The sequence below is a fragment of the Lampetra planeri genome, chromosome 4 (assembly GCF_965212315.1).
Source record: "Lampetra planeri chromosome 4, kcLamPlan1.2.h2, whole genome shotgun sequence".
Classification (NCBI taxonomy): Eukaryota; Metazoa; Chordata; class Hyperoartia; order Petromyzontiformes; family Petromyzontidae; genus Lampetra; species Lampetra planeri.
Window position 1 is genome coordinate 8,575,097 of NC_136110.1, and position 27,184 is coordinate 8,602,280.

Consider the following 27,184-nt stretch of genomic DNA (forward strand, 5'->3'; position numbering starts at 1 on the left):
CGTATGCTATGTATGTATGTTGTGTATGTGCTATGTGTGCGTGCTATGTATGAGTTTGCTATGTGTGCTGTGTATGTATGTGCTATGTATGAGTGTGCTATGTGTGCTGTGTATGTGTGCTATGTATGTGCTATGTATGTGCTATGTATGAGTGTGCTATGCATGTGCCGTGTATGTATGTGCTATGTATGTGCTATGTATGTGCTGTGTATGTGTGCTGTGTATGTGTGCTATGTATGTGCTATGTATGTGCTATGTATGAGTGTGCTATGTATGTGCTGTGTATGTATGTGCTATGTATGTGCTGTGTATGTGTGCTGTGCTATGTATGTGCTATGTATGTGCTATGTATGAGTGTGCTATGTATGTGCTGTGTATGTATGTGCTATGTATGTGCTGTGTATGTATGTGCTATGTATGTGCTGTGTATGTGCTGTGTATGTGTGCTATGTATGTGCTATGTTTGAGTGTGCTATGTATGTGTGTATGTATGTATGTGCTATGTATGTGTATGCTATGTATGAGTGTGCTATGTATGTGCTATGTATGAGTGTGCTATGTATGTGTGCTGTGTATGTGTTGTGTATGTGTGCTGTGTTGTGTATGTATGTATGTATGCGATGTATGAGTGTGCTATGTATGTGTGCTATGTTTGCGCGTGCTGTGTACGCGTCCGCCACGTGCGCGTGGTGGTGGTTTCTGCTTCGCCTGCCGCTGCTCCCGCGTCACGACCCAATCACTTCCGGGTTCTCGGCGCCCTCCACCACCGCCTCCTCCTCCTGCCGCCTCTTGCCGCCCTCTCCGCCGTCTCTCTCCTCGACCCCCTCTCAACTTCTACACTTCTACAGGCGAGGAAGAACAACAACAACAGTAACGATACACGAAGGAGAGCGACAACGAGCCGAGGAGGAGGATAGAGGGGATAGAAGCGAGAGGGCGAGAGGACAGCCCCCCCCCCCCTTGGGCCTGCGCCGTTCGCACAACGCCGAACAACCACAACACAGCACACACGTGTTTGCTTAAGCCGCCTCGCCTCGCGTAGCATTCACAGAAACACACAGCACACATCACAGGCGTGTTAAAGGAAGCTTTGGTAATCGCAAGCAGCAGAAGAAGAAGAGGCGAGAGATGGCTGTTGTGCAAGACGCGGCGGGGCCTCCTCTTGACAGGTGAGTTGTGTGATGTGAGATGTTCATGGCAGAGGGTCCCATGTGTTGATGTGTGTGTGTCTGTGTGTTACAATAGACAGCACAGCTGGGCACAGCTTGTGTTTGCAGGACAGTAGCAGCTGGATATAAGCACACCCTGAGATTTGGGAGCGAGGCAGGGCCCTGCTTCGTGTCGGAAGTTGCCTTTTTGCCTTCCCCGCCACCGCTTTAATTGTGCCGACTTCGTCACGAACACACAGAGAAGCTTGTGCTGTATTCGGCGTTGTTTATTAGGATTATAAGATCGCCGTGTATAGCGCGAACAGTTCAAACGACGTTGCGGGGTGAGTAAACTGTGCGTGCTAATTGCCCCACGGTAAGTTTATCGCCATATGAAGAAGTGTTGTGGGTCGTGGCGAGGTTGTTTGTGACACACAGACACACAAAACAACAACAACGACGAGTCAAGGATGCAACGAGACGTCGTGGTCTGCGACACGTGCGTGCGGCATTGTGAATGCGGTCATGATGTCATTGCACACAGAGCGAGCAGCAACACGTGCTTGTGGACATGGCTTACCATCGACTACACACACACACGTGTGTTACTCTACACATATACTATTGTAAACACAAGATACCGATGCCTTTATGCGGAATACAACGTCGCGTGGTGTAGTGATGATCCGTAAAGTGTACACGTGAGATGTGACAGCTCCGTTGTTGTGTGGCAACAACACTCACACCGTGTGATTTTGTGCTGTACGGATACTGCATTAGAGCATTACACATTGCTGCTTTCGGGAATAGAGTTTACACCTTTGTACACACACTGGCATTGCAATGACATGTAATCTCATGTACATCTTCTTGGTTATTTCGGTAAAGTCACGTAGAAGGGAAATAATACAATAATAAAAATGTTTTATTACGGAAATAATAAAATAATAAAAATTAAACATATGTTACTATGTTTTATTATTTATTATTTATTATTTTATTATTTCCCTTCTACGTGACTTTACCGAAAGAAACAAGAAGATGAATCCCTGCAGTCACGAAAGCTTTAAATCGAAATCTCATGTACACTCTTAATGTGCATCATTATCATATATTATTGAATCCACTGCTGGATGAAGGGCTCCCTAAGCCATACATAATCCTTGATATCCATACCTGTCAGCCCCTTATCAGTGCCCTAACTTACTACAGACCAATTCAGACCTTACTGGTCACCCCGTGCCCTTATAAATCTCAACGTTCATCCTACAAAGCCCCATCATAAGGGAGAAACACAAATACATGTACTAATATATCTTTTTTAGCCCGTATTTAAACGGATGTATGCTGTATGGACCTGAAAACTAAATTTTCCTGTACAAGAATACTGGTAAACATGTGGGTTGACAGCTATGGATATCACTCCAGCGAATGGGATCGTATACTCCATCAAAGCATTGCATTCGACTGCACTCTGGTATTTTTTACACTTAAATCCTAACAGTCGTACAATTTAAGTTTATGCAAAACAGCACTGCAAGGTATTGTACTGCAGTCCGGTATGTACGACTGGTACATTTCAGTGCAACAGTATGTAACGCTGTAAAGCCTTTGCAACATTCTTACAATACTGTGTATACCATAATTTGGTTGCGAAATACTGTAAACAATACCATATACCGCCGTGGTATTTTTTGTGTATAATATATCTCACGCGTCCATATAATATGTAATACACAAAGCCGTAAATAAATACATGACGAAATTCTATCATATTCTTTGGGTCTTTCGGTAAAGTCACGTAGATAGAAATAAAATTACAAATATCACGACGTTTCGATCGCAACGCAGGCAATCGTCATCAGGCGCAAGACGATTGCTTGGGTTGTGATCGAAACGTCGTCATATTTTAATTTCTACGTGGCTTTACCGAAATACCCAAAGAATATGAATTCCTGCAGTCACGAAAGCTTTAAGTCAAGAAATTAGATTGCATGTACAACATGGTATATTTAAATCATACTGCATATAATGATCCTGTTAATTTTCGATTTAAAGCTTTCGTGACTGCAGGGATTCATCTTCTTGGTTCTTTCGGTAAAGTCACGTAGAAGGGAAGTAATAAAATAATAAAAATAAAACATAATAAAACAATTCTCACGACGTTTCGGCCACAACGCAAGCAGCCATCCTCAGGCGAAGAATGAAACACCCCAAGCTTGGAGCGTATATTTAAGCTGGGTTAGAGGGGGGGGAGGTGGGAAGAAGAGCGCCTAAACAAAATAATTTGCATATGCTGAATTCCTCTTGATATGCAAATTATTTTGTTTAGGCGCTCTTCTTCCCACCTCCCCCCCCTCTAACCCAGCTTAAATATACGCTCCAAGCTTGGGGTGTTTCATTCTTCGCCTGAGGATGGCTGCTTGCGTTGTGGCCGAAACGTCGTGAGAATTGTTTTATTATGTTTTATTTTTATGATCCTGTTAATGTCAAATGACACAGTATGTGTACTATGTGTACCATACACCACGAAATAGTACGTACACTTACATATATTACATGATATCCATTGCACTAAAGTACAATGCATGCAATGCATTGAGGTTTGTATGAGCTGTCCAAGTGCTGAAGGTCTGAAGTGTGCTTTTATCCATCATACAAGAAGACCTCTAATTACAATGTGCAGTACAAAACTCTCCATGCAGCATTGATTTACTCCTGCATTGTGGGTTGTTAAAGTACTCTACTTGTGTAATTTCCACGTGTTGTATTTGTTTTATGGCAAATGCTTCGTTCACTACAGCACTGGCAGAACGTGTGTATGCAGAGGTATGCCCTTACAATTAAAACGCCTGCTATCTTACCCAATGTGTAAAAAAAAAGAAAGTATGTTTATATACAGGGCATACTAAACTCCTGCGGCATGGGCCAGAAACGTGGTCACAAACAAAAAACGGAATAAAACCTGAAAAATGCACAAGTGTGGTGAGACGTTTGCTTGGCATTGCATCGAGAGATAAAAAGAGGACACATGCTTTAGATAACATCGTTATGTGTGTTATATTCACTGTTTAGAATGTTAAGTGGGCTGGAGCTGAAACAGCTCGAAAGTTTGGAGAATGGTGGATGGTCAAGACTAACGTCAGATTGGTAGCCAGAGGAGGGAACGCACCCAAGAGCATGTCCACTCCAGAGATCTCATGGTTCTGCTGAATCTCAGAACCATGAGAGATGGCGACGGCTTTAGGAGGCCTTCATCCAGCAGTGGATGCCATGATCATGCTCTTGAAGAGCCCTGCTATGTCCTGGCCACTGTGTAGATATGTAATTTATTGTACAGGTAGTCCCCGAGTTACGATGATCCGACTTACGATATTTCGATCTTACGATGGCGATAGCGATACTACAAAATTGTAAAATATTTTAAATTTCGCGCGGCAGGCAAACGCAGCAGCGTACGAGGTCCGATACGTTCAATGCATGTTAAAAGTTTTTATAGCAGATAGGATTGTTTCCTATTAAATTGCAGTACATATAGGTAGGCTAATAATTTATCATGTTTTATTACTTTACATTTTGCAGTGCAATACAGTATTGTAATTAATAAATACATACAGTATATAGTTTATACAATACGGGACTGTAGATTGCTCTGTTTTACTAAATTATCACCATTCTTTAAGACTCCTGGGTATGCTAGGCCATCTTCGACTTAGGATATTTGTGACTTACGATGGGGTCGTCGTAACGCATCTCCTTCGTAAGTAGAGGACTACCTGTATATTGTATATCCATGCATGCATAAAGCTTCATTAACCATCTTCTTGGTTCTTTATTATGTTTTATTTTTATTATTGTATTATTTCCCTTGTACGTGAATTTACCGAAAGAACCAAGATGATGAATCCCTGCAGTCATGAAAGCTTTAAATCGAAACTTCATTAACAATGTTTTTGATTTGTTTACAATTCATCTGTGTTCAGCATTCTAACATAACATCAGTTTTGGAACGAATTGTCACGATTCAGAGTACTAAAATATGTTTTTAGTTTTGTTATTTAAAACATTGTGGCAATTTACGTGAACCCAATCATCGTCAGCCACTGGCTATCCACTGCTCGATGAAGGACACAATCGCGCTCTTTCCATCCCTCATGGTCTGGTGATTCCACAATCCATCTCACTGCTGGGCATGAACTCATCCGATTGCACCATTGATGTGGTGGTTGCCCTCTCATGCGTGTTCTGTCCTTTGGTTGCCATTCCATCACATATTGTCAATCGGCCATCATCCCTCCGAGCAATGTTTTCGGTCCAAACCCACTTACTTTCCGTAACAATCAATACGATGTTTGTGATTTTGGATTCGTTTCCAGATCTGTGTGTTCCTCTTTCTGTGCCTCGGTTGCACTCAAGCACACACGCCTCCACGTTTCTTTGTACACTTTTCAGTTTCTGTTCCGTTTTTTTGCCATTGTTAAGTTCATGATCCATACGTCACATCGGTTAATATGCACCGATTGAAAAGTTCTTCTTTAGACAAATTGGAATTTGTGCTGCTCGATTAAGCTGCTTTCCAAAAGCACTCCAACCATATGCTCTTATTTACCTATTTAATCATTGTATCCCGATATGCTTCAATAACTACCCGAGGAATACATACTCTCACGTGGGTTTTCATATATTACAAACATCTAAGACTCAATATTTTATACAGTACGCAATGCATATGTCATGAGCTTTAGAATTTGTATTAAAATATAAGTTGATGAATGTTTTCACCCGAAACATCTTGCGGTTCGAGAGAATGCGCCACTGTGCATCTTGTTAAGAGAGGGTGCACAGTGCCTGTGAGTGTTTACTGATGGCATTATAAAGAGCACTGCCTCCAGTCCTCTTTCATGTAATTGGGATGCACTAGTGGGATCCTCGGATTACTCATTGATCCTGATATTTACCATGGGACTGAATGGGGAAAGGTAAGTGAACATTTCGATTGACAGGCCATACTCAATACCCACACAAGACAGAACTCTTGAGAGAGGTCTTGTTGAGAATTTACTGTAATGCATTTTGAATGCACAGATATGTCCGTTGTTTAATCTTCAGTCCTTTGTCAATCCACACCGGTGTTGGTCACGGTTTTATTTGTTATCATACTTCACGACGCACGTCAGCGCAGATTGATGAAGTGGGACCCATGGGTGGTGCAGATGCCACTCGCTTCTAATGTTCGCCGTGGCTTGGAATTGCGTTCAGGTTGCCTGGCTGAGAGCCCAGTGCGCTAACCACTGTGCCACCACTCTAACCCCTGAATTGTACTATGCTGTAATTACACTGCTGCCTCTCGAGGTTTCGTAGTGTTGTTTTTATATCAGGATAGTGTGCTGCTCAATTAAATGCAATTATGATAATGTATACCGTATTATGCTAAACTGAGGGCAATTTGACCCATTTCAACATCAGCTGTTGGTGCATAATGCGCATGTTGTCTGTTGCTGGCAATAGCAACTTGTGCTCCAGGTCCGCTTGATGGGGTTCACAGTTTATGATAAATGGACAGCATGATTCTTTCACACCATAATTATCTTTGTGAGCCCTCATTTTTTTCTGTGTGCCGCCTTTGGCTTGAATACAGTAATTTTTCAAGGAAATTACCAAGTGCAGCCACAAACCGTCAGGGAAGGCAGCGTGACACATTGTGAATTAAAAGGGTGGTTATGTATGGGGTGTAGATAGAGTGTGTGGTGCACAGAACTTAATTTTTCTTCTTTGCTGTATTATTGAACATACCCATTAAGCAAGTACATGACTCACACAATTATATTGGCTTCTGGAGTTCCACTTTCTCAAAAAAAAATTCATGACATTGATACATATTTTAGAATTTTAAGAAGTTTTTTTTATACATTTAATGTTTGCTGCTCAGTATCTGCCAATAATAAGCTAATGTCTATCCGTTGACTTTTATTTCAGAGCACCACAATAAGAAATGTGGTCTATAAGTTTATGAAGACAGAACATTTTCAAAATATTTTGGTATATAATATATGGCAGGAAAGCATTATGATTCCTGTTTAGTCATAATACATTATATACATATATTTTCCTTGAAATTTCTGTTCTCTTCTTGATTTTTTAAAATATATATTTGTGGTCTTTTTCTGCATTGAGATTTTTGTTTACCATTCTTTGTTTGAATTGCAAGTCTCCCTTGCAGAAGAGACCAAGGTGTCAGTTGGCTCTTACCTGGTTATAAAGTATATGTCTATGACTCATTCTTTCTAACATTTCTCGGTTCAGAACAAGGACCATTGCCCAACACGTTAGCTTACTATATATCCTGCAAAAATGGATGAGGTGTCATTGTGGAGGATTGTTGGAAATACTACTATAGAGGACTTCTGAAAGGCTCTTATAATTTTGTTGACTGACAAATGGACAGACAAATGGAACACCGGGCTTTTATAATAGCTTTGTATTTGTGTATATATATATTGTTATGTTTTTTAAGAGAAGACAAGTTTTGAAAAATATTTTTTTTTCCCAAAGCCAGGTACTTCCTACTCGTATCATATAAAATAAAATCACATTTTAGTCTTATTAGCCAATGGGCCTTTTCGACCGCTGTTTTCTTGCATCATTTAAGCAGGCAAACTCTGGATCGGTTTTAACTTTTTACATCCTGAGATTGATCAACAAAGTCAGACCTGACTGCCGATGACACTAAGGATTCACAAGGTTAACTTGACCTTGATTTCTGATTTAAGACCATTGTGACCCAATAAATGTGTGGTCCTAACAGACAAGCAGACACAACGTTGCTTATGAAACGCTGAAAGAAAAAAACTGGTTTAGAGTTTTCTTGATTAAAACATGCTGCTGTAAAGCATTGTGTCTAGGCTGTTGAACCAAAATGTTATTTTAACTTGGAGATACAGACGTTTGTTTATTAGTTAAATCACCCATACTCATCCACGATGACACAGATTTTTTGTACAAATGTATCTTTCGTCACGATGACACAATGATTTTTTGTACAAATGTATCTTTCGTTTTATAAATGTATGTATACGGGAGCTGCACGGTGCAATGCAAAAAAAAGCATGGAGAGATGCATGCTTGGAGTTACATTGGGAGACCATAAGAAAGCCATATTACTGTTTAGAAAAGTAAAGGGGGCTTGGGCATAATACATCGCGAGAAGAGATGATGGCCGGTGGTTGAGACTAACGATTGCGTGGCAGCCAAAGGAGCTAACGCACACGAGGAGACATTTACCGAGAAGATGGAGCAACGAAAGCCGTTTGTGTGCAGGTGACAGATGGATGCCTACGTCAACGATGGCAGCGGATTGGGGAGGCCTTCATCCAATCGCGGATTGATTGTGGCTGGTAATGATGGTGAGCAGCATAGGTTTTGGTGGATAGCTCTTGCATATAATGGAGCGTTTTATTGAACAGCTTGAGACTGTTGATGAGGCTCAAAGTCAAAACTGCTCCAGAGTTTGTGCGATTAAATGCACAGGAGCTGCTGGACTAAAATGTGTTTGATACTCTTTTGTTCTTTCGGCAAAGTCACGTAGGTAGAAAAATAAAATAAAACAAAAAATAATATATCACGACGTTCCGATCGCAACACAAGCGGTCGTCCTCAGGCGTAAAAAATAATCCAGCAGTGGATCTGCTGGACCAGCGAGAGAGCTGTTACAGCTGTGGCTATCGAAACATCGTGATATATTATTTTTTGTTTTCTTTTATTTTCTACCTACGCGACTTCACCGAAAGAACCAAAGAGTATGGATTCCTGCGGTCACGAAAGCTTCAAATCAAGATTAAATTGTGTGTTATTATGTTCATTAAGTTGTGAGATCGATCATGAATGATGATTGTGCAAACACAGCCCCTTTATATGTTTTTTTTTAAATGGTAATATTGTTACTATAACCCAGCATGGTGAGGTCTTGTCAAACAAACCCCCATTACTGACATCATCCAGCAGTGGATTTACAATTGGCTCCAAATAATTATTAGTTCATTACTCTTGCAGCGCAGTGGTTTTATTTAATTTCTGGTCTCTCTGTGCTCTAGGTGAGACAATCAATGTGATTGGCTCATCATGCGGCTGTGTCACTTTGAGTCGTCAAGCTTGAGAAACCTACATTTTGAAACTGTCGTGCAGACTAATATGCACGCTAGCACCCACACACTGCAGCCGTGATGCCACCCAACCAATGGCATACTTGTTGCCATAGTAATCCATTATCGCTGGTAGCCTGTCTGCCCTTGGCTTCGTGCTGTGGTTGAAAAATCTGCCGAGTGTAGCGCTCGAGTGGCTGCTGTGAATATACTGTACCACGTAGACAGAAGAGGGTAGGCACAAAGCAAACACGGCCGCATCACTTTCCCTTCCTAAGCCAAATGTGCGATATCGAGGCGCGAGGTTAACGTGACCTTGATTTCTCTGGCCCAAGACGATTGTGACTCAATGGATACCGCGAAGTGGGACCAGGAAAAAAACCATATGTGATTCAAATCCCACCACCTATTGTAGTATTAGATTGTTTCGTGTTTAATTATATCCACATTTTGCCATCGGCACGGTCATGCCAATAGAGTCACATGTTCGGTTTGGTAATGACCCTGAAGTGGCATAGACCTGTGCCCTAACATCCTTCCAGGATGTAATAACATACAACAACCTTGAGACTGTGCTCTTCACTTGTGCAATTTTCTGAAATGGTTTATGGTTTCCCATCTCCAAAACCATTCGTGGAAAGGGCAAATTTTTTTTTTTACATGAGCAGCAATGTGTGTGTGTGTCTAGTCTGAGCCAACCAAAGTGACTGTGAGGACGTCGTTTAATCTCAAGTGACTGCCCAGGTTAGAACCCAGCGTCTCGGCGATTCCGGCTTAGTGCCACGATGCGCACATAAGCGCTTTGCCCTAGAAACGGCCAGCCTTGCTGGGAAATATGGTGTTGTTACCGCTCGGGGAAGTTGTGCATCATTATTGTCAACGTATAAACTCATTGAAACCAAACATAATGTTTTACGCATTACGTATTCAGAAATACGAATACTTTAATAAAAAGAAAACTAAAGTAGACACATTTATGTGATGTTTTCTTTATGATTTGTGTTTTTTTATGGAACCACAAACATACTAACATATATGTTCACCCCAATGGCTACCCCCATTGGCTAGTGCTTTACTAACCCGCCGGCCTTTCCTGATCTCCCCTCTGTCATCACTCATCCTTGCTGCTGTCACAGCTCTTTATCGTCACTGTCCTGCTCCACTTGTTGTTGCTGCTGTTTTTGCCAACTCCTCACCCTGTGTCTCGTCCCATGTCTCTCACCCGCGCTTCTCGCCACGTCTCTCGCTCTCTCTGCCCATGCCTCAATCACCTGGCTCTCTCTCTCGCTCGCTCAATGTGTCTCTCGTTGTCTCACTGTGGTCTCACTCTCGTGTGTCTCCCTTCCACGTTTCACTCGCCCCATGCATCTTTCAACTCCCTTGTCCTGTGTGCCTCTTGCCCATTGTCACTCTCGCCTTGTTTCTCCCTTACCCTTTGTCTCTCTCACCCTTTTATCCTGTTGTCCTTCCCCCGCACCTCCGATTAGCACGGTTGGCTACGTACGGTGGGAAAGATGTTCAACGTACATACGTACATCTCTCTTCTCTTCGTGTCTTATAATTTTTTCTTTCTCTTTCTCCATGTGTCTCTCGCTTCGGGGTCATTATCCTCAAACATGTTCTAATAGTGGGGTACAGCAGAGGGAAATGTAGGAAATTGCATTGTTGTACACTCTGTTGTACTTCAATGCTTCCGTGTCGATGCTACCCACCATCACCAACCCACGCTGACCATCATGTTCAAATAACCCCTATGAGACCCGCACAGTGTGGGGAGGCCCTGGCCCAGCAGTGGTTTGACAAAAGGTTAGGACTCACACATTCACAGAAAGGGGGGGGGGGGGCATCTTCATATGTGATGCAAAGTGACTCTCCAGCATTTGTGATTATAGTTGGGGTTTTCCTGTTTGGTATTACTCTGCAATACATGCATGCACTTTTTTTGTTACGTATTTATACAATATTGCATGATGGTGTGTGGGAAGTTTATTCTTGTAAATGGATTTTAAACACGGAAATTAATTCAAGAAATACATGGCAAATGGGCATGTGTCTAACGCTGCAACACAATCACATTTATTTGTAGATTAAGGAATCCTAAGACAGTGATTGCATTTGGGGACTCAATCGTGAACCGCTGTGGCTTGTTTCCTGGCCAAATAAGACTAATCCAATTCGATGTCACAATTTTCCAGTGTCATCCTTATTTTGTTTTCCAGCCCCATTGTTTATTTTTACACGCGTTACTCATTTGCTGTGCCTGTAAAGTTGAGCTTTTCCATACTTCACATGGAGAAACCAATCAATGTTCACCGCTGGAGAGAGAAGCTTAGACGATAAACAAAGTTCGATGCTATTTGCCGTCTCGTTTCATTCTACTCTCTTTGGGATCATATTGTGACCGGAGTGCACATCTGATGTGAATAATAGCACATGCCATGAATGGAATGGAGCGTTTCAAATGAACACACTTGGACTGCCCCCCTCAACACTCCCCTAATTTTCAGCAGTCCACATGCAACGTTGCCCAAATTATCTGCCCATCTGTCTGCTCGTATAGCTGTTGTCTATTGATTTATATTCTTTCGCATTCATATGGCTGTCTGGTGTAACAGTGTCTAGCCTTCTGTCTATCTGTTCCTTGTGCATGCATCTGTTTTTTTAAGTATTATCAATTCATATCTGTCTTTATAGTAATTCCAAGGTACATATTTATGTAGTTGTGATACTGTATGGAGTTAGTTATGTATATGTGGAGCCTTTTTTGGTTGAAGGTGGACGAACATCGAGGTGGGTGTGGAGAAGTATAGTACAACAGTGAATTCTGCTGCCTTGCCCTCTGCTGCCCACTGTGTCGAGTAATTAATTTTAACCATTTCTGAGTTAATTAAATTTTCCAATGTAGATTTCGGAGTGGCTTTAGTGGTATCTGGCATTTTATTTAAATATTTCCGTGTAAATTGCATCTTATTTCCAAGATGCTGCTCCATTTAATCGTATGTAACGTAAGGATACGTTCTGTTAGTCAGCACCTGTGATGGTCAGAATGACACATGACCACCTTCATCTTTAGTGCTGACATTGACACATTGTTCGAATTGCGTACTCGTTTTTAGTTTAGCCCAGGCAAGCAAAATATAGTCGATGCATTTTTAACCATGGTCAGGAATTGAACTTGGCTTGCATGCATTGCAGTGCAGAGCTTTAATCACTGTGAAATGGGCTTCCTAGATAAGAGACATTGCACCCACCCACACAGATGTTCACTGGAAGGAGCCTGGTCACATCGCTTTAATGTAAAATCCAAGGATTTTTTTCTAAATATCAACTTTAATTATGGCTTTGTTCTCTACATGTCAAATTTAATTGAAATAAAGTTTGACGTATGTAATGAATACCTTCATATGTGGGCTCTTTCATGATAGACTAGGATGGGCTGTTAACATTATGAATATTGCTATCACCATTTATTACCAATGAGATGCTCTCCGTGTTCCATTATGGAGCTGTCTTAATCACAGCTTTCTGAAGGGTGAGGTCAAAATAAAACTTCAAATCATCACAACCTTCCCTTGGCTCCCAATCGACCTCAGGACTCATTGAGAGGATTGCCCTCTTGGTCTTCAAGGTCCGACAAGGCCTCATCTCTTCCTCGCTCACCTCAATGCTCCTGCCCTTTCCGCATTATCCGCTCCAGCAACCACTTCCCCCTCCCCCCCTCTTGCCAGTTTCCCCTTCACTGGCCTCCAATCAGAGGGTCATCACTGCTTCTCCATCTATTGCCCCCACTGTTTGGAGCCCTCACTATATAGCAAATAGTGCAAATGGAAACTTGACAAACCTTGTCTCCATTTGCCATGGTCAACCTCATACACCACTTGGCCCACCATTTTTCAGTCCACCCTATTCTGGATTTGAAGCTTTCGTGACTGCAAGGATTCATACTCTTAGTTCTTTCGGTAAAGTCACGTAGGTAAAAAATGAAATTAAAATGTTATTGTTTTATTTTTATTAATTTGTATTTAATTTTTTACCTACGTGACTTTACCGAAAGAACTAAGAGTACCACCCTATTTAATTGATGTAAGTAATAATAATGGCATTGCATCGGTTTGGATGGTGAGATCTCAAAACACTTAGAGTATGGGAAGGTGATTAACTTCTCTAAAGGATATCGTGATGTCGGGTGGCTAAGGAAAGCCTGCATGGGCTAACTGAGCTACTTTAATCCGCTATGAATCTACAATTGATAGTTCTCCTCACCAGCCCTACCGCCTCTGATATTTACACTGCATTTAAAGGGTAAATTATGCATGACCCCTCTCATCCACCTTCCTATTATAATTCTTCCTCATATCTCTGCCCCTCAGGATTCTTTAACCGGTGGCCCATAGGCCATATGAGGCCAGCAAAGGGCCAAAGGGCCTTTGCATGACCTCCCAAGCAATGGCTCACTGGGAGATATATAGCTCTCCAAGATATCGAGAGATACAGATTCGTGAGATAAAATATGGACAGATGAGGGGATCTGTAGATGAGAGATTAACAAGAGCCAGAGATGGGGGACCTGACATGCAGACTGCTAATCAATCTACAGAAAATATTATAATCTGCGCGCCAATTCATCCTGTTACAAGTGGATATTAAGCATCATCCATAAGCGGTCCCAAATTCATATATCTGTGCATCAGAAGTGGTCTCCCATAAACACTGCATTCAACCTACTATCCGTGGCTTTTTCGATAGCAAAAAAGGGGCGGCCCGAAAGTGGTGGCAAATGAATGCTGTTCTGTTATCCGCTTGCCGCGTGGATTGCACAAGTAATTTCTGCGGATGAACGCGGATTATAGGATCTTTCAATAGTGCCCCCTCCTCCACGTCAGCAGATCTGCTTTTAATTGAACAGTTTTTGTCCACTATTTTTTTTGAATGGTGTACGTATGTTTATGGCCTGTTTAATTTGTACGTGCACACAGCCATCTCTTGATGGTTATGATGGCGACTGATAAATAAACTTCATAGCCAAGAGACCATTGGGAAAAAATGTCTCCCAAGACAAACAGAGCACGGTGGACATGCAGAGTATACAGTTCATAAATGTATTACTCATTGCTCAAATAATGTTGTTGCGAGTCTTTTTTGTGCATTTTTTTGTGCATCTCGAGATATCCATGGATTCAGACATAATTCCAAATTGTATTGCAAAATTTGGTACGTATTTTGACGATTTAGCTGCCCTTGATGATGTTCCAAGGGAAGTTAAATGTGGCGCCTAGCGTTTAAAATGAAGGGATAATGGTACGCGTTGGGTACTGCTCTGCTTGTTTAAAGTTTTTATTGAGTTTTTATCACTTTAGTATTTTTAATAAATATTGTGCTGCGCAGGTACACTTTCAAAAGATCTTGATCCTTTTTACATAGGGCATTGAATGTATCATATCCCCATTATTATTTTCGTGATCCCTCGGCGCGCATTTTCTATTCATAGAAGCACCGATACAGTGTACGTTTAAAAAACATTTTCCTTTGTGTGGGTATAAATGGCGTATACAGTAGGTACATGAAAAACATCGTAATGTGTTTCCTTGCTTGAGTAAAAGCTTATGGTAATAATGGGAGCAGATGAGAAAAATACATTCACTAGCAATGTTCATGCTTAATAATAATAATGCACCTAAAACATGAGATTATAAGCTACTTTGAAAGAATGCTGTATAACATCATGTGGCAGATGGGTGTCACGTATGATTTAATTGTCTTCTGACAATTCCAATATCTTCAAACTATACAAAGGAGCGATTAAAAAAAACTATCTGCATCAAGATGGAGTGACCTGTTAGCTTTTATTTTATGGGTTCTGGTAGTAATTGCGTTCAAGTCATACAATCTTGTATGGTCAGGCTATATTATAGTAATCGGGGTAACTTATTTGAAATACTATGAATAAATGCAGTACACACTTGCAATCCAAACACAGCGGTCTGTATCCCATTTTTTTGAGGCTACGGGGATGTGAGGTCTCATTTTCAAGATCAGTGGTGTGAAGCTGTCTTATGTCGCTAGGACACATATTTTCCAGCCACTTCTCGCATGTTACGCCTATTCACATATTTTCATTTGCCGCTAAGGCAATAATACGTCTTAATAAACAGTTAAACAAGAATTATTGCAAAACATGAAAAATACAGTGTGGAAACTCAATGGCGTATTGGGAACCCCCCCCCCCCACATAATATCCACTCGCTAGTTTACCAGATACATCTTTATATGTTTCCTTAAAATAGCTACGATTTGAAAAAGCAACAAATGTCTATACTACTGATCTTATGGCCTGACCTATACTAGGTTAAAGGAAAACCTTTAGAAAAACCTTTCAGAATCTGCATTACAGGGAATTGATTAAACTTCAGGTGGCTGTAAAAATAATAATAGATTAATGTAATGGGCATACATAAACGCGCTTGGTATGGGTTTTTTTTAATAATAGGAGAAAGGTTATTTTTTAACGAATGTCAGTGGAGCAAGAGTGTTGCCCCCCATAGGGCTCAGAGGTCCATGTTACAGGAATAATGGAAAATGTTACAGTGGATGGGTAATAATGAAATATTGAAATGTGGTGGATGAACAAAAAAAAGAAGTGGGAATAAAGTTTGGCAGTCAGTTTCAGGGAGTAATGAACGATGTGTCAAACTCGGCGTTTCCAGTTTTAATATGTGGATGTCCCAACACCCGCTGACGTGTTCAACTTTTGAACATCCCTTTTGAACTTTGTGCTGGTAAATCGCTCGTGTAACTTATCACAGTCATTTACATGTGCAGACTTCTCTTTCACCTTAGCCAGCGACAAAACGGAAATAAATTATAACCCTGTTTGAGGGCCTGCATTGTTGTCTTGGGAAATGCAGCTGGTAAAACTGCATTGGTTAAAGGTGCACGCCTGCAATTGCTTGCTCACATCGCGTCTGGCCAAAGGGTCTCCGTTAGAGGGAACTGCAGAGAACCCATTTAGACAGTATTTTGTCTACTCTTCCATGCTGGCGAGATGTTTTGCATGAAGTGGGAGGACCCACACTCTTCCACACATGCCGATTGACTAAACTTGCAAACACGGGGTGGACAGACGCGGGGCGGCGGGGGGATTTTAAGAAACTTACCCAATGTTTGAACCCCCACTTTGGAAGACCGAATTAAACCAGTGCCCTCTGGATTGCAAGTTGTGTGTTAACCATTCACCCCACGGCATCATCCCATGCAAGCTTTTCCCTTGTGCAGGCTGCCTCATCATAATCCATCGGGCGGGTGTGTCGCTTACACGTTGATCTGAGCATGCTCAACCAGCCCAGCTCTGAAAGTGGTGGATCACAGACAGGTGGCCGCAACTCTGCGCGTTTGTTTCGGTGGTGGGAGAGTCGGTAACAAGTGCAGCGGGAGGAGCTTGGTGGCGTTTTGGGGAAACACGACGTTCCGTGGGTCAGGTTTTTAGTGCTTGCCCGTTGGACTTCTCGACAACATTTATTTTTAAGCTCGCACAGTCGAGACATCCCAACTAAGTGTCACGTGGGTGGCGGCTGGACACGATGTGAATGTCGCAGAGGACACGTGTTAATAAGCAGCTGAAGCAAGACCGTAAAAAACGTTGCTGCACATGGGATCTTTCCAATCAGTCATCCCTGGTTGGTGTCAACCCAGGATGCCAGTGGTTACTTCTGGGTGTACGACCATAACTTTGATGGCTCCAGAATTCAAGTTGCTTCCTCTTTTACCGCATAAATGAGAGCATGCCCAGTGTTGCTTTTCGCAAAGGGCACAAGGACCAGTGCTGCTAATGAGCACTTGTTTCTTGGCCCGGCTTCTATCCTCGGCAAAAAAAAAATGTATTTACCCTTCCCTCGTGGTCATGCCAGGTTGCTGCAGATAGTGGAATCTTTATATTGAAGGTTCCATACTGGTTTTAAACCAATTACACGAATTCCTTATGTTTCCAAAGGTTTGTCCTTGGTGAGTGGAATCAAACCCAGGTTGCTGTGTTTGGAGCATCGAGTTTGCTTCGAATGACGGCAGCCTCTCTTCACTTCTGCCTGAGCACGGCGATTCGTAAACCCGTCCCTTCTCTCGCAGGGCATTGCCAAGCCAAGCACGGAGCTTTAGTGGGGGTAGGTCAGCGTCCAGCTATTTGAAGTGGCTGGATGTGGGCCATTGGTATGAGGTTGTGTAACTAAAGCCATCAAGTATAAAATCCAATGCGGGTCCCCAAGAACTACAAAAACACATGTTGGGTCATCTCCAATGCACTCCATCAAGCGGGACTTGGTACATTAAGTTTCAACGAAGACAGAATCTAAAAATGTGTCATTCAGTGTATACTCTTAGGTTTTTTCGGTAAAATCACGTAGGTAAAAAATACAATTAAAAGTTAATAAAGTAATAATGGAAATAAAATGAAATGATAAATCACGACGTTTCGGAGGCAACACAAGTCTCGGTCATCAGGTGGGACCGTCACAGCTAAAATTACTGCATCAAATGCAGTAATTACTTTTATTAACTTTTAATTTTATTTTTTACCTACGTGACTTTGCTGAAAAAACCTAAGAGTATGAATCCTTGCAGTCACGAAAGCTTCAAATCTATAATTCATTCAGTGTATGTCTATTCGAACGTGTGCCATGTTGTGATTACTAATCGTTAACAAAATGAATGTGTTGAAGAAAAGCTCTCCGATGTGTTTTCGGGTTGTACCGCGTGTCGTTCTACACGGTGTTGTCCGACGTTCCGCTCCACGTGGCGGTTGGGAGCTTCTTCATTTGAGTTCCTGGTACCTCAAAAACGCATCAGAGAGCTACTGTCACAATAAGTTACACAGAAGTATGTTTAATAAACGTTACAGATAATTAAGTTGTGTTAGTTGAATTGCTTTGTGTACCGGTAGTTATTCTTGGAAAAGAGACATTTGTTACGTACATGATGCACATTTTAAAATATCGAACTATTTTGCAAATGTAAATTTTTATGGCAGCAATGTAAGGAAATGTGCATTTGTTAGCTAAATTTAAGCAAAACTTTGAATATTGTCAGGTGAGTTGTCGTATAGAAAAAGGAAAACAATTATCTGATAGTAATACAAGCCTTGCAAATAATAAATCATTAACTAAGTCTCCTATTATCACTTGGGGTTTTTAAAACATTGTCAACGCATGGCAGCGTGGCTCCACGAAGTGAAGTACTGGACACATTTAACAACCCGGAGTGGCACGAGAGAGCCGTGGGGATAAAACTCGAGCGTGTTGCAGTCTTAAAATTCTTCTTCAGATAACACCTAGTTAGTTTCAGCCGGCTTTTTGGCCCTAACATTATCTGTACATTATAGCGAGCTTGTTGTGCACTCACGGAGACTTCCGCTCGAACGGTGATGTATTTTTAATGGGGTCTCCATTACAGGCACATTACATCATCATATCACCTCTTCTGTTTCATCCGCTCAAGCTTATTCAGCTTCCACCAACCTCCTCGAACCGCAGAAAGTTGACAACTGTCAGCATGTTCAGGATTTAGTTTTTTTAATTTATATAACTTTTTGAGAGAAAACCACCCCCCCCCCCACACTTTTTTTACGTTGAATTCTGCCGGTGTTATAAGTTATGTGCTCTGTTGGTGATTTACTCAGCTGTGTGTTGAGCATTAATCATTGTACATCCATCTTGCAATGTGTCTTGACCGAGGAGTGCCAGCATTACTTTTATAATCATCTCCAAACTTCGTACGGCCTCAATGTTAAAATGAACATAAATACTGAAATGTTTTAGGCTGGAGCTGTGGACCAGTGGTTATCGCGCTACCCTAAGTACCTGGCGATCTGAGTTCAATTGCCAACCATGGCTAACATCCGTGGCGAGTGATGTCTGAACTGGACCTGGCTTGTCCTGATACCAAACCGTACTAATCAGTTTGGTCAAGTATGGTGAATCAACTCTGTGATCGATGTGGCGTACAGTGCCTTTCGTTCAGCAGCGGATTGTAAAACGACTATGTTATTAATGGCGACTAAGTTATTAACACATGGTTCGCGCACAGTAATATTTAACGATTCAAGTATGTGCCACTGCTGATATGCAAAATGTTTAAACGTACGAGTTTGACAATTACGTAAAAATGTTTCAATGTCGACACTAAATGGCACCATTGTGAAGGCTGTTTATATTTAAGTAAAAAAAAGGGTCGTGTGTTTTGACTGGCATGAGTACCCACTGAGGTCCTGAGCCTTTTAAAATTAACAATTTATTGACGGACGTTAGTGTTGCCATATGCTCTTTTTGCAGCTGACCAATCACACTTTCCTGTGCTGGCATTCTCCGGTGCAATGTCAGCATTGACCCAGCACATTTGAAACTAGGAAGCTGGGCTAATAAAGGAGTTTGTGGGGAGGAAAAAAAAACATTATGATACGTATACGTACAATAATTGAAAGTGACACTTGGGAACAGACAAAACCGGGGTGGGGGGGTGGTCGTGGCTTCGCTTGTTTGTATTGTGAGGTTTACTCCACCGCTTCCCAAGGCACAAAGACGCCTGCCAGGTGTCTTCATTTAAGGCACCTCGGTCCCTCGCGCTGACTCGGCAACCTTGCCTCCATCTGATGCCGTCGTTACGCCCACTGGTCTGTGATGTTTTATTAATTAACCCGGGCGGTTAGGCGAGAGGCTTTTATTTCATCCCGTTCACAGCTGCGTCTAAGCTGGGCCTCGTGTGCTGGCTCGTGCGTGCGTGCGGGACACGTGGCAACATCGGAGCGGCGCTTCACGTTTGCTCGCTGCCGGCGGGGTTGAAGGAGGTGCTCGTTAGGGCGAGGATGAGTAACGCTGGATAAAGCGCCCGATTAATGTTAAACCTCTGGCTCGGTGCATCTTCTTCCCACGTGAGACCAATCCCGAACGGGGCCAGACGTTTTGAACATCACGTACGCGCCAATGCGCAAAAAAAGAAAAAAACAACTCACAGCCTGCCTGTGCCTCCTCTTAGCAGCAAAGTGGACCTTGCCCGTGTCTGCATCTGAGCATTATTTATGGATGAGGCTGGTATGTTGGACGGATGCCTTACGAGGGGCAACTGATGACCACCAAAGTCTAACAGTGCCGTGGGTTTTCTGCGCATTATACGGCAGCTCGCTGTGTTGCGAGTGTTGAGCTCATGAGCACAAGCTCCTTACTCGTGATGGCGAGCCATCACATGGGGTGACCCAACTAGAGCATTGCTTGGCCTACTTTTACCTTCTTGGAATCGGGCATTCTTCAATGGATTACTGCCTCTCTGCAAGATGCTCACCGTGCGCAGCGTCCTGAGATGCTGTCGCATTGAGGAATGCGCTATGAATTAAACTTGCATTGTGTTGCCTCGTGGAAAAATGTTGAAGGCTTATGTAACATGCTTATGCTACGCAGTGATACTGTGTTATTTATAGATGCTGCCACCACAGCAAAGATCTAGTGACACTTTTAATAAGAGGGTTATGCCCCTTAGGTGCTGATGTAATGGCCCAATTGTAGATCAGCCACAATTAAATTTCGAAATTCATCATCTTCATGTATCGTGGTTTGTGCATATCATTGCTTAATTGAAAAAATATGTTTGTACATTTGTGCATCCAAAAAATGCTTCAGTGCATTCACGTAAAACTTCAAAACCCCCTAAACCATAAAGCTTACCGCACAGATTATTATTAATACCAGCATGGTCTTTGGACAATACCAGCATTATTGTCTGCAGACTATACTGGTCTTTGAACAGTAATGGCTCTGAAACACTTTTGAAAATATGTTGTAAATGAATATTCTGGGTACCAGCAAGATTAATGGGTACTCACAAGTCGACAAGTATCTGGGTGCTAGGGTATGCAAGTGCACTCCGCACTTTGTACTGTCCCGCAAAATCCCCTCGCAACAAAGAGGCTGCCTTCATAGAGACAGGCCTCGGCAGCTTGTTTGTTCATTATGTCTCCATTTAATACACTACAATTACACACCGCTACTACGGTCATCAAATTATATGCCGACATATAAACGCGGAAGCTTCATATTAGTTGCGTGTGTAAATCACGCGAAAACGGCTGTGAATGCTAAAATGTTGAAATGGAGTGAAACTCTTGCCACCTGCGTTTGTTTCTTGGCTCCGTGTAATGTCAGCCGCGAGTGATATTTGGAACCAGTTCTGGAACTTCCCGTTCACCTACCCTCACTGACCAGCGTGGTGAAGTATGGTCAAACAGCCCTCACAAGCGATGTGATACTGGGAGGCCTTCGTCCAGCAGTGGATTGACAGAGGGCTAAACATTGATTACATTTATTATGAGAGTAAAGTACAGTCGTGTCCCATGCTGGTACTATATTGCACAACCACATGGATAGCAATCCCTAATCTGCTAGGCTGTGATATCAGGTAAGTAACCAATCACAAATGCCAATTTAATCATGCAGTCAATCATTTGCTCTTCCAATGGATTTCTATTGTTCCCTCACTTAACTTCATTTATAAATTGTTCAATGGCAAGCCTCGTCGGTTTCACGTAACCCTTGTAGGCCGAGCGAAATGAGACCTCAGTAGTCTAGTGAATTATTTGAATAATCAATAGCCTCACAATGAATTCAAAATACATACAATACTGAGAGTGCGTTCACCGAGGACATGGAGCTATGTATTCCGCTCAAGTGCTGGGTAGGTTATGACGCTTGTTTACCCAGGAAAGCAGATGGGAGGAAACTGGAGAGAGCCTGGAGCAATACCGTGCAGAACAAGGGGAGACCACACAAACTACATCCAGAAAGGCATCCGAGTGAGGAATCGAATGAAGGCCCTTCTTGCCATGATGCACAAGTGTTTTTTTCCACTGTGCCACCCTGCCGCCCAACTAATCTGGGAATTGGAATTTTTTGATCCGGAAGCGGGGATAATCTCATCTCGAATTTAAAACTGTCAAATCCAGCCCCCACTGCACAGGCTGCCCATGCTGGCACTGACTATAGGCACCAAGAGAACAATATTTAAACGTCATTACACACTGTACCAACCTCTAATCACGATATTATCGAGGCCGACTGAAAGCGAATCACAATTATCTTGCTTTTAAATGGTGCTCGTGCACAAGCTTGATTGATTTTTTTTATCACCAATATGAAACCCAAATAAAAACCTTAAAAGCGACAGTGGTCCGCCACCCTTAAACAAGGTGCGGGACGCAATTTTACACACCTCAGTGTCCATTACTGAATGGACATTGTGTATTTAGAGCGGGCTTGCCTTCAAACGGTGCCTTGACCACTGGGCCACCCGAAAAGCCGTAAGCCTAATGACTGCAGCTGGGGACAATTTAGGCTGTAAAAACCATCATGGGCCCCCCCCCCCGCCGGATGGCCCGTTTCAAAAAGACCTCTCCCTCAAGATATGGTAACGCAGCATAAATGGGTTCAGTTGTCACATCTCAAAAAATGTCACATTTGTCGGTTGCTCGGCAGGCAAAGTCTTGATCCTCGTGCAACTACACGAGTGCCGCTACTGTGCCATGTAATAGACCTGTGGTCGTCCATTAAACGGCACGGGTTTGGTGAGACGTTTGGCTTGGCTAATTGTGCACTTGCGCACCGTGCCCACCCAGCAGTCATCATCAGCCATGGTCGGTCCACTGCTGGCTGAAGCCATCTCCAAGCCGACGCTGTCGCTCACGGTCCTGCTGTATAATAATAGTCATTGCTTGTGTGCGTGGCGTAGGCGGACTGTTCGCTTATTTGCAAAACTTGTTTGATTATATTATATCAGGTTTTGTTTTTAATGCGTGAAATGTGGTATTGGATTTACAGCATTCTTCTATACAGCCACTGTATTGCTCTGTTAAAAATGCATTACAATTCTTTTGAACATGGTGTAGAAATGCAAAGCTCTTATCGCATCATCTTTGAAGGAGTCATTGAAGTTAAGCCATTAGTTGTGATGGGCTCTGATTAATTGCTTTCGTTGGTTAAACATTCCTCTTGGGGTAATTTTTGCATCGTTTTTAATTTTTTTGTCATTTAGAAAACCTGAAACGTCAGCCAGTTGTAAATCATGGCAATTCCATAAAGTTACCAGGTCTGTAATTTCCTCCATCTGGCAATTACCCAGTTTCATAAGTCACCTCCAAAATGACAGAACTGAGCATTTTTCAGAAACCCGTCTGGCATTATGGTTGCTGTAGGTCACAGTATTATATTGTTTGTTGAGAGTGGCTTAGCCTTGAAGGGAAGAGGATACGGGAGACAGTTTGACATTTTATTCAGCCCTCTTGATGTGCTAATGCTCGTGCCTATCGGCCGAACATTGAAAGGCCTGAAATATAGGACACACGTTCCCTGAAAGGTGGGCCAGAGAAACTCCATTGTGCCTCTGGTAACTGTGCTAACTAGAAGGATATATATTTTTTGTACGTGGCACGCGGTTTTGATGTGAAGGTCGGCTGTGGCTTCTTTGGTCAGTGTGTGTCGACCATGCAGGAGAGTCCTTCTAAGCGGCAGTACTAATCCTTGGGTAAGGGGCATGGCCACAGGACACGATATTGGCAGGTGGTGGTGGCAGTTGTTTTGACTAATGGTGGGTCAGCTGTCCAGTTAGTGTGGTCGTACAGGATGGTGCGTGTGGCTTTGGATGGTTGGGGGAGCATGAGAGTGCTCTAGGCACTGACCAGCTGCCCGGCGTTAGACTCTGCTATTGTCTAAAATCATGGCCTTATTAGGATTTGCCAGCTTATTGTCTGGCATCAGACGGGCTTGGCTGTGGGGAGGGGGGGGGGCGGTGGCCGTCAGACAAAAAAAGACATGTGTCACTTTAAGGTTGATTTCACATCCACTGGGTAGAAGAGAAAGAAATTACTTAATAATGTAGAATATGAAATTCTGAATATTGTTGCTATTTGTGTGGGCTATGGAACTTTACTTAATGCTGGTTCATATGTGTTTATGAACATAATTTATATGTTCTTGCTTACAGTGTATATGCTGTGTTGACAAGGACTGTTGTCAACCATTTTGTTAATAACCCATTCTTGTTGGTTGCTTGCAGAATGCTTTTCTACTTTTTTTTTTGTTGTAAAATAAAGTATATTGGACAGTTGCGTTTAGGCCCCAATTCACATGTTGGCAAATTTAGGGTTGTTTTATTCCAACATTTTTTCGTGAAAATGTGCTGATGTCTCCATTACCAACAATGAGGCAAATTAGCATATCATTGTGCTTTGGCCATTTTGTCAAAGATATTAATCTGGTTGTCAGTGTAAATGTCTGACATTTGTGTTTTATTTCTTTCACCCCAACCGATAAATATAAATTAGTAAACATCCTTAGCAAGTTAAATTAATTGAAAACTTCAGCATACCATAAAAAATATTTTTACCTTTCAAATGTATAAGCACACAAACCAGAACTTGACTAAACCGTTATTATTAAATGTATTCAAGAAACTAAAATAATATTAGTCCTGTATTTACAGTTGTCCAGTACATTTCATTATTTATTTTAAGACATGATGCATTTATTTAGATAACATTTTTTACTTATGAATGTTTCAAATGGACATTCCAAAGTAAAACGAAATGCATGGCTTGAAAAAAAACCCTCCAAGTCATTGTTATCATTGTAAATTTTTTAAAATGCTTGTACAATGTGAACCAACTAATGCAACTTTATCTCAAGCTTTGCATCGCTGGTCCCTTCAAACGAGTTGTTCACTTTGCTTGCGTCGATACAATCAGAACCAATGAGAGCCATCATGGGGCAAGGGTGGCTGTTTTGTCCAATACAGTGACGTGCTTTTTTTTTGTAACAAGGAGCCACGTTCCTCAGAGACTGTTACCTAAAATAAACTCTGTGTGTTGACGTGTAAAGCATCGCATGAATTTGTGCAATGAAAGGGGGTCAGGGACAGCGGTGTTTGCGTATGAGGCATGCCCATGTGTTGTTCCTTTTTTTGTCCCGGACTCTAACGATGACACAATGACGTGCGGTTGGGCAGGCTCGCTGTCTGCCACTCTTCTGAATTCCCTGCTGGCCTTTGTTAAACCACAGTCTGATAAACCCTTGCTGTGCTGCCCTCACGCCTGCCCTGTCTGATTGCTGTTTGTCCCTCTGTCACAGGCGCACGGATCGCGCAGATTTACATCGAAAACCTCATTCCGCACGCGAGCCCGGTGTCTTTAACCGTCGGGCGCGCGTTTTTGGAAGTGGCAGCTGTGCGATTGTATTTGAAGAATGCGTGAATAGGACGGGAGGGGGGGCACGCTATGAAGCCGCCCCAAAACACGCGGCACACTCGTGTGTGTTTTTCCCCTCCCGATGGTGTGGGCAATTTTTTCCAAGTGCAAAAAATACGCATTGCAGTTTTCGTGCACAACAGTTTTTTTTCATGCCTTTAAAAAAAACTAAATTCGATGGAAGGGATTACAGACCCACAGATTTACACACAATGCAATGCTGGCGGGACTCTTAATAATGTGGATGTTTATTTGTTTAGAGCGTTTGGGTCAGGAAATGCTCGCCCACATTCAGTGAGTGACAGAGGCTATATTCATTAAGACGTCTGAGCATCTGTACGAAGGCTTTCCCCCACACGTTTGTGAGTTTTGTGTGGAGTCGTTCTACATTTCAACCTGTGTAACCCTAATCCAAGACCCACATGCAACCGCAATTGACTAGATGGCGCAGTGGCCATAAATTATTGATAATTTAGTTGGCGAGGCTTGCGTATATAAACACAAATGTTTTACGTAATGCCTCTCTTCGAAGAAAGGCCACCGCCCAAAATTATATTTTCGTTTATTTTTCATTTACGTGGCATTATCAATGAATGCTTACATTGATCATGATAACCATGACAATGGAAACATAATTTTCAGCCTGCTTTAAGGGTTATTTGACTGTGACGTAATGTGTTTTTTTATTAACACAGAACATAATTTTCCAGTAGGAGTAAGTGGTTTCATCAATAAACTTCCCAGCCTTGTTGCTCTTGCAAGGCACGTGGCCGACCATTTTGTTACTGGTTTTCCCCGTTCACTTTTCTCTGTTCTGTACCGGCACACTGATGCACATTGGGTAGCTGCGCTGGCTTGGTCTCTTGTATCACTGCAGCAGGATTTGTGACGAAACTAACCATATGATTGGCTGCCACTGTTGGATGCATCTCGCGAGTCATTGGTCGGCAGGACACTGGTGCTACACTGCTCGGAGCGGTTTGATACGTTTTGCCGTAGGGCATTTTGGGTCTGCCCGTGGGTAATTACGCATTATGCTATGTTTATAAAATTTCTAAAACAGAAATACAGCTGCTCAAATTGTAGTTCTAAGCCGGAATAGAATAATGTGGTTTTACATAAATAAAAATTACAGGCGACAAAAAAGATGTTTAACTGAATATATTTTCTTCGGTTTTTTTGTAAACAAGTAGGCAATGGACTTACGTTTCATATATATAGGAGCCAAAATGGTATTTATATTTAACCTGCAATGAAGATGTTCATCGGCCACCCCAAGGAACAAGGTATTTTGCTGCAGTTTAATCCAGCAGAGTAGAAGACCTAATTATAAATGTCTCCCGATGAGTTTTAAAAACCTGTTAACTTCTTCATCCTTGGCATCATCATCTGCAATAAATCCAAAGCTGTATGAAGGACTCCGCCAGCCTGCATCTTGCACGGTCTCACAATGCAACAATACATCCAGCACATGTGTTGATGTTATCGGTCCCGTTGACTTATGAACGTCAAATTGGGTTTGCCTATTCTCATGTATATTTGAGTCTTCTTTGGCTTTCTCACACACGCAAACATAGTCAATCAAGAATTATCCAGACATTTTTCAAGACCCTCTCTTGAAAGAGAGTATGAAG

The 27,184-nt window shown here is 42.2% G+C and overlaps 1 protein-coding gene across 2 annotated transcripts in view; it reads left to right on the top strand.

The window, feature by feature from the left end:
* Window positions 1–723: 723 nt before the first annotated feature.
* Window positions 724–27,184, top strand: part of MARCHF5 (membrane associated ring-CH-type finger 5) — a 187,117-nt gene continuing 160,656 nt past the window's right edge. The window contains exon 1 of one of the 2 annotated variants that reach the window (XM_078593207.1): window positions 724–1,169. In XM_078593207.1, the coding sequence (XP_078449333.1) occupies window positions 1,129–1,169 (41 nt within the window). In that variant the 5' untranslated portion in view covers window positions 724–1,128. The remainder of the gene's footprint in view (window positions 1,170–27,184) is intronic. The other variant, XM_078593208.1, reaches the window with a different exon arrangement.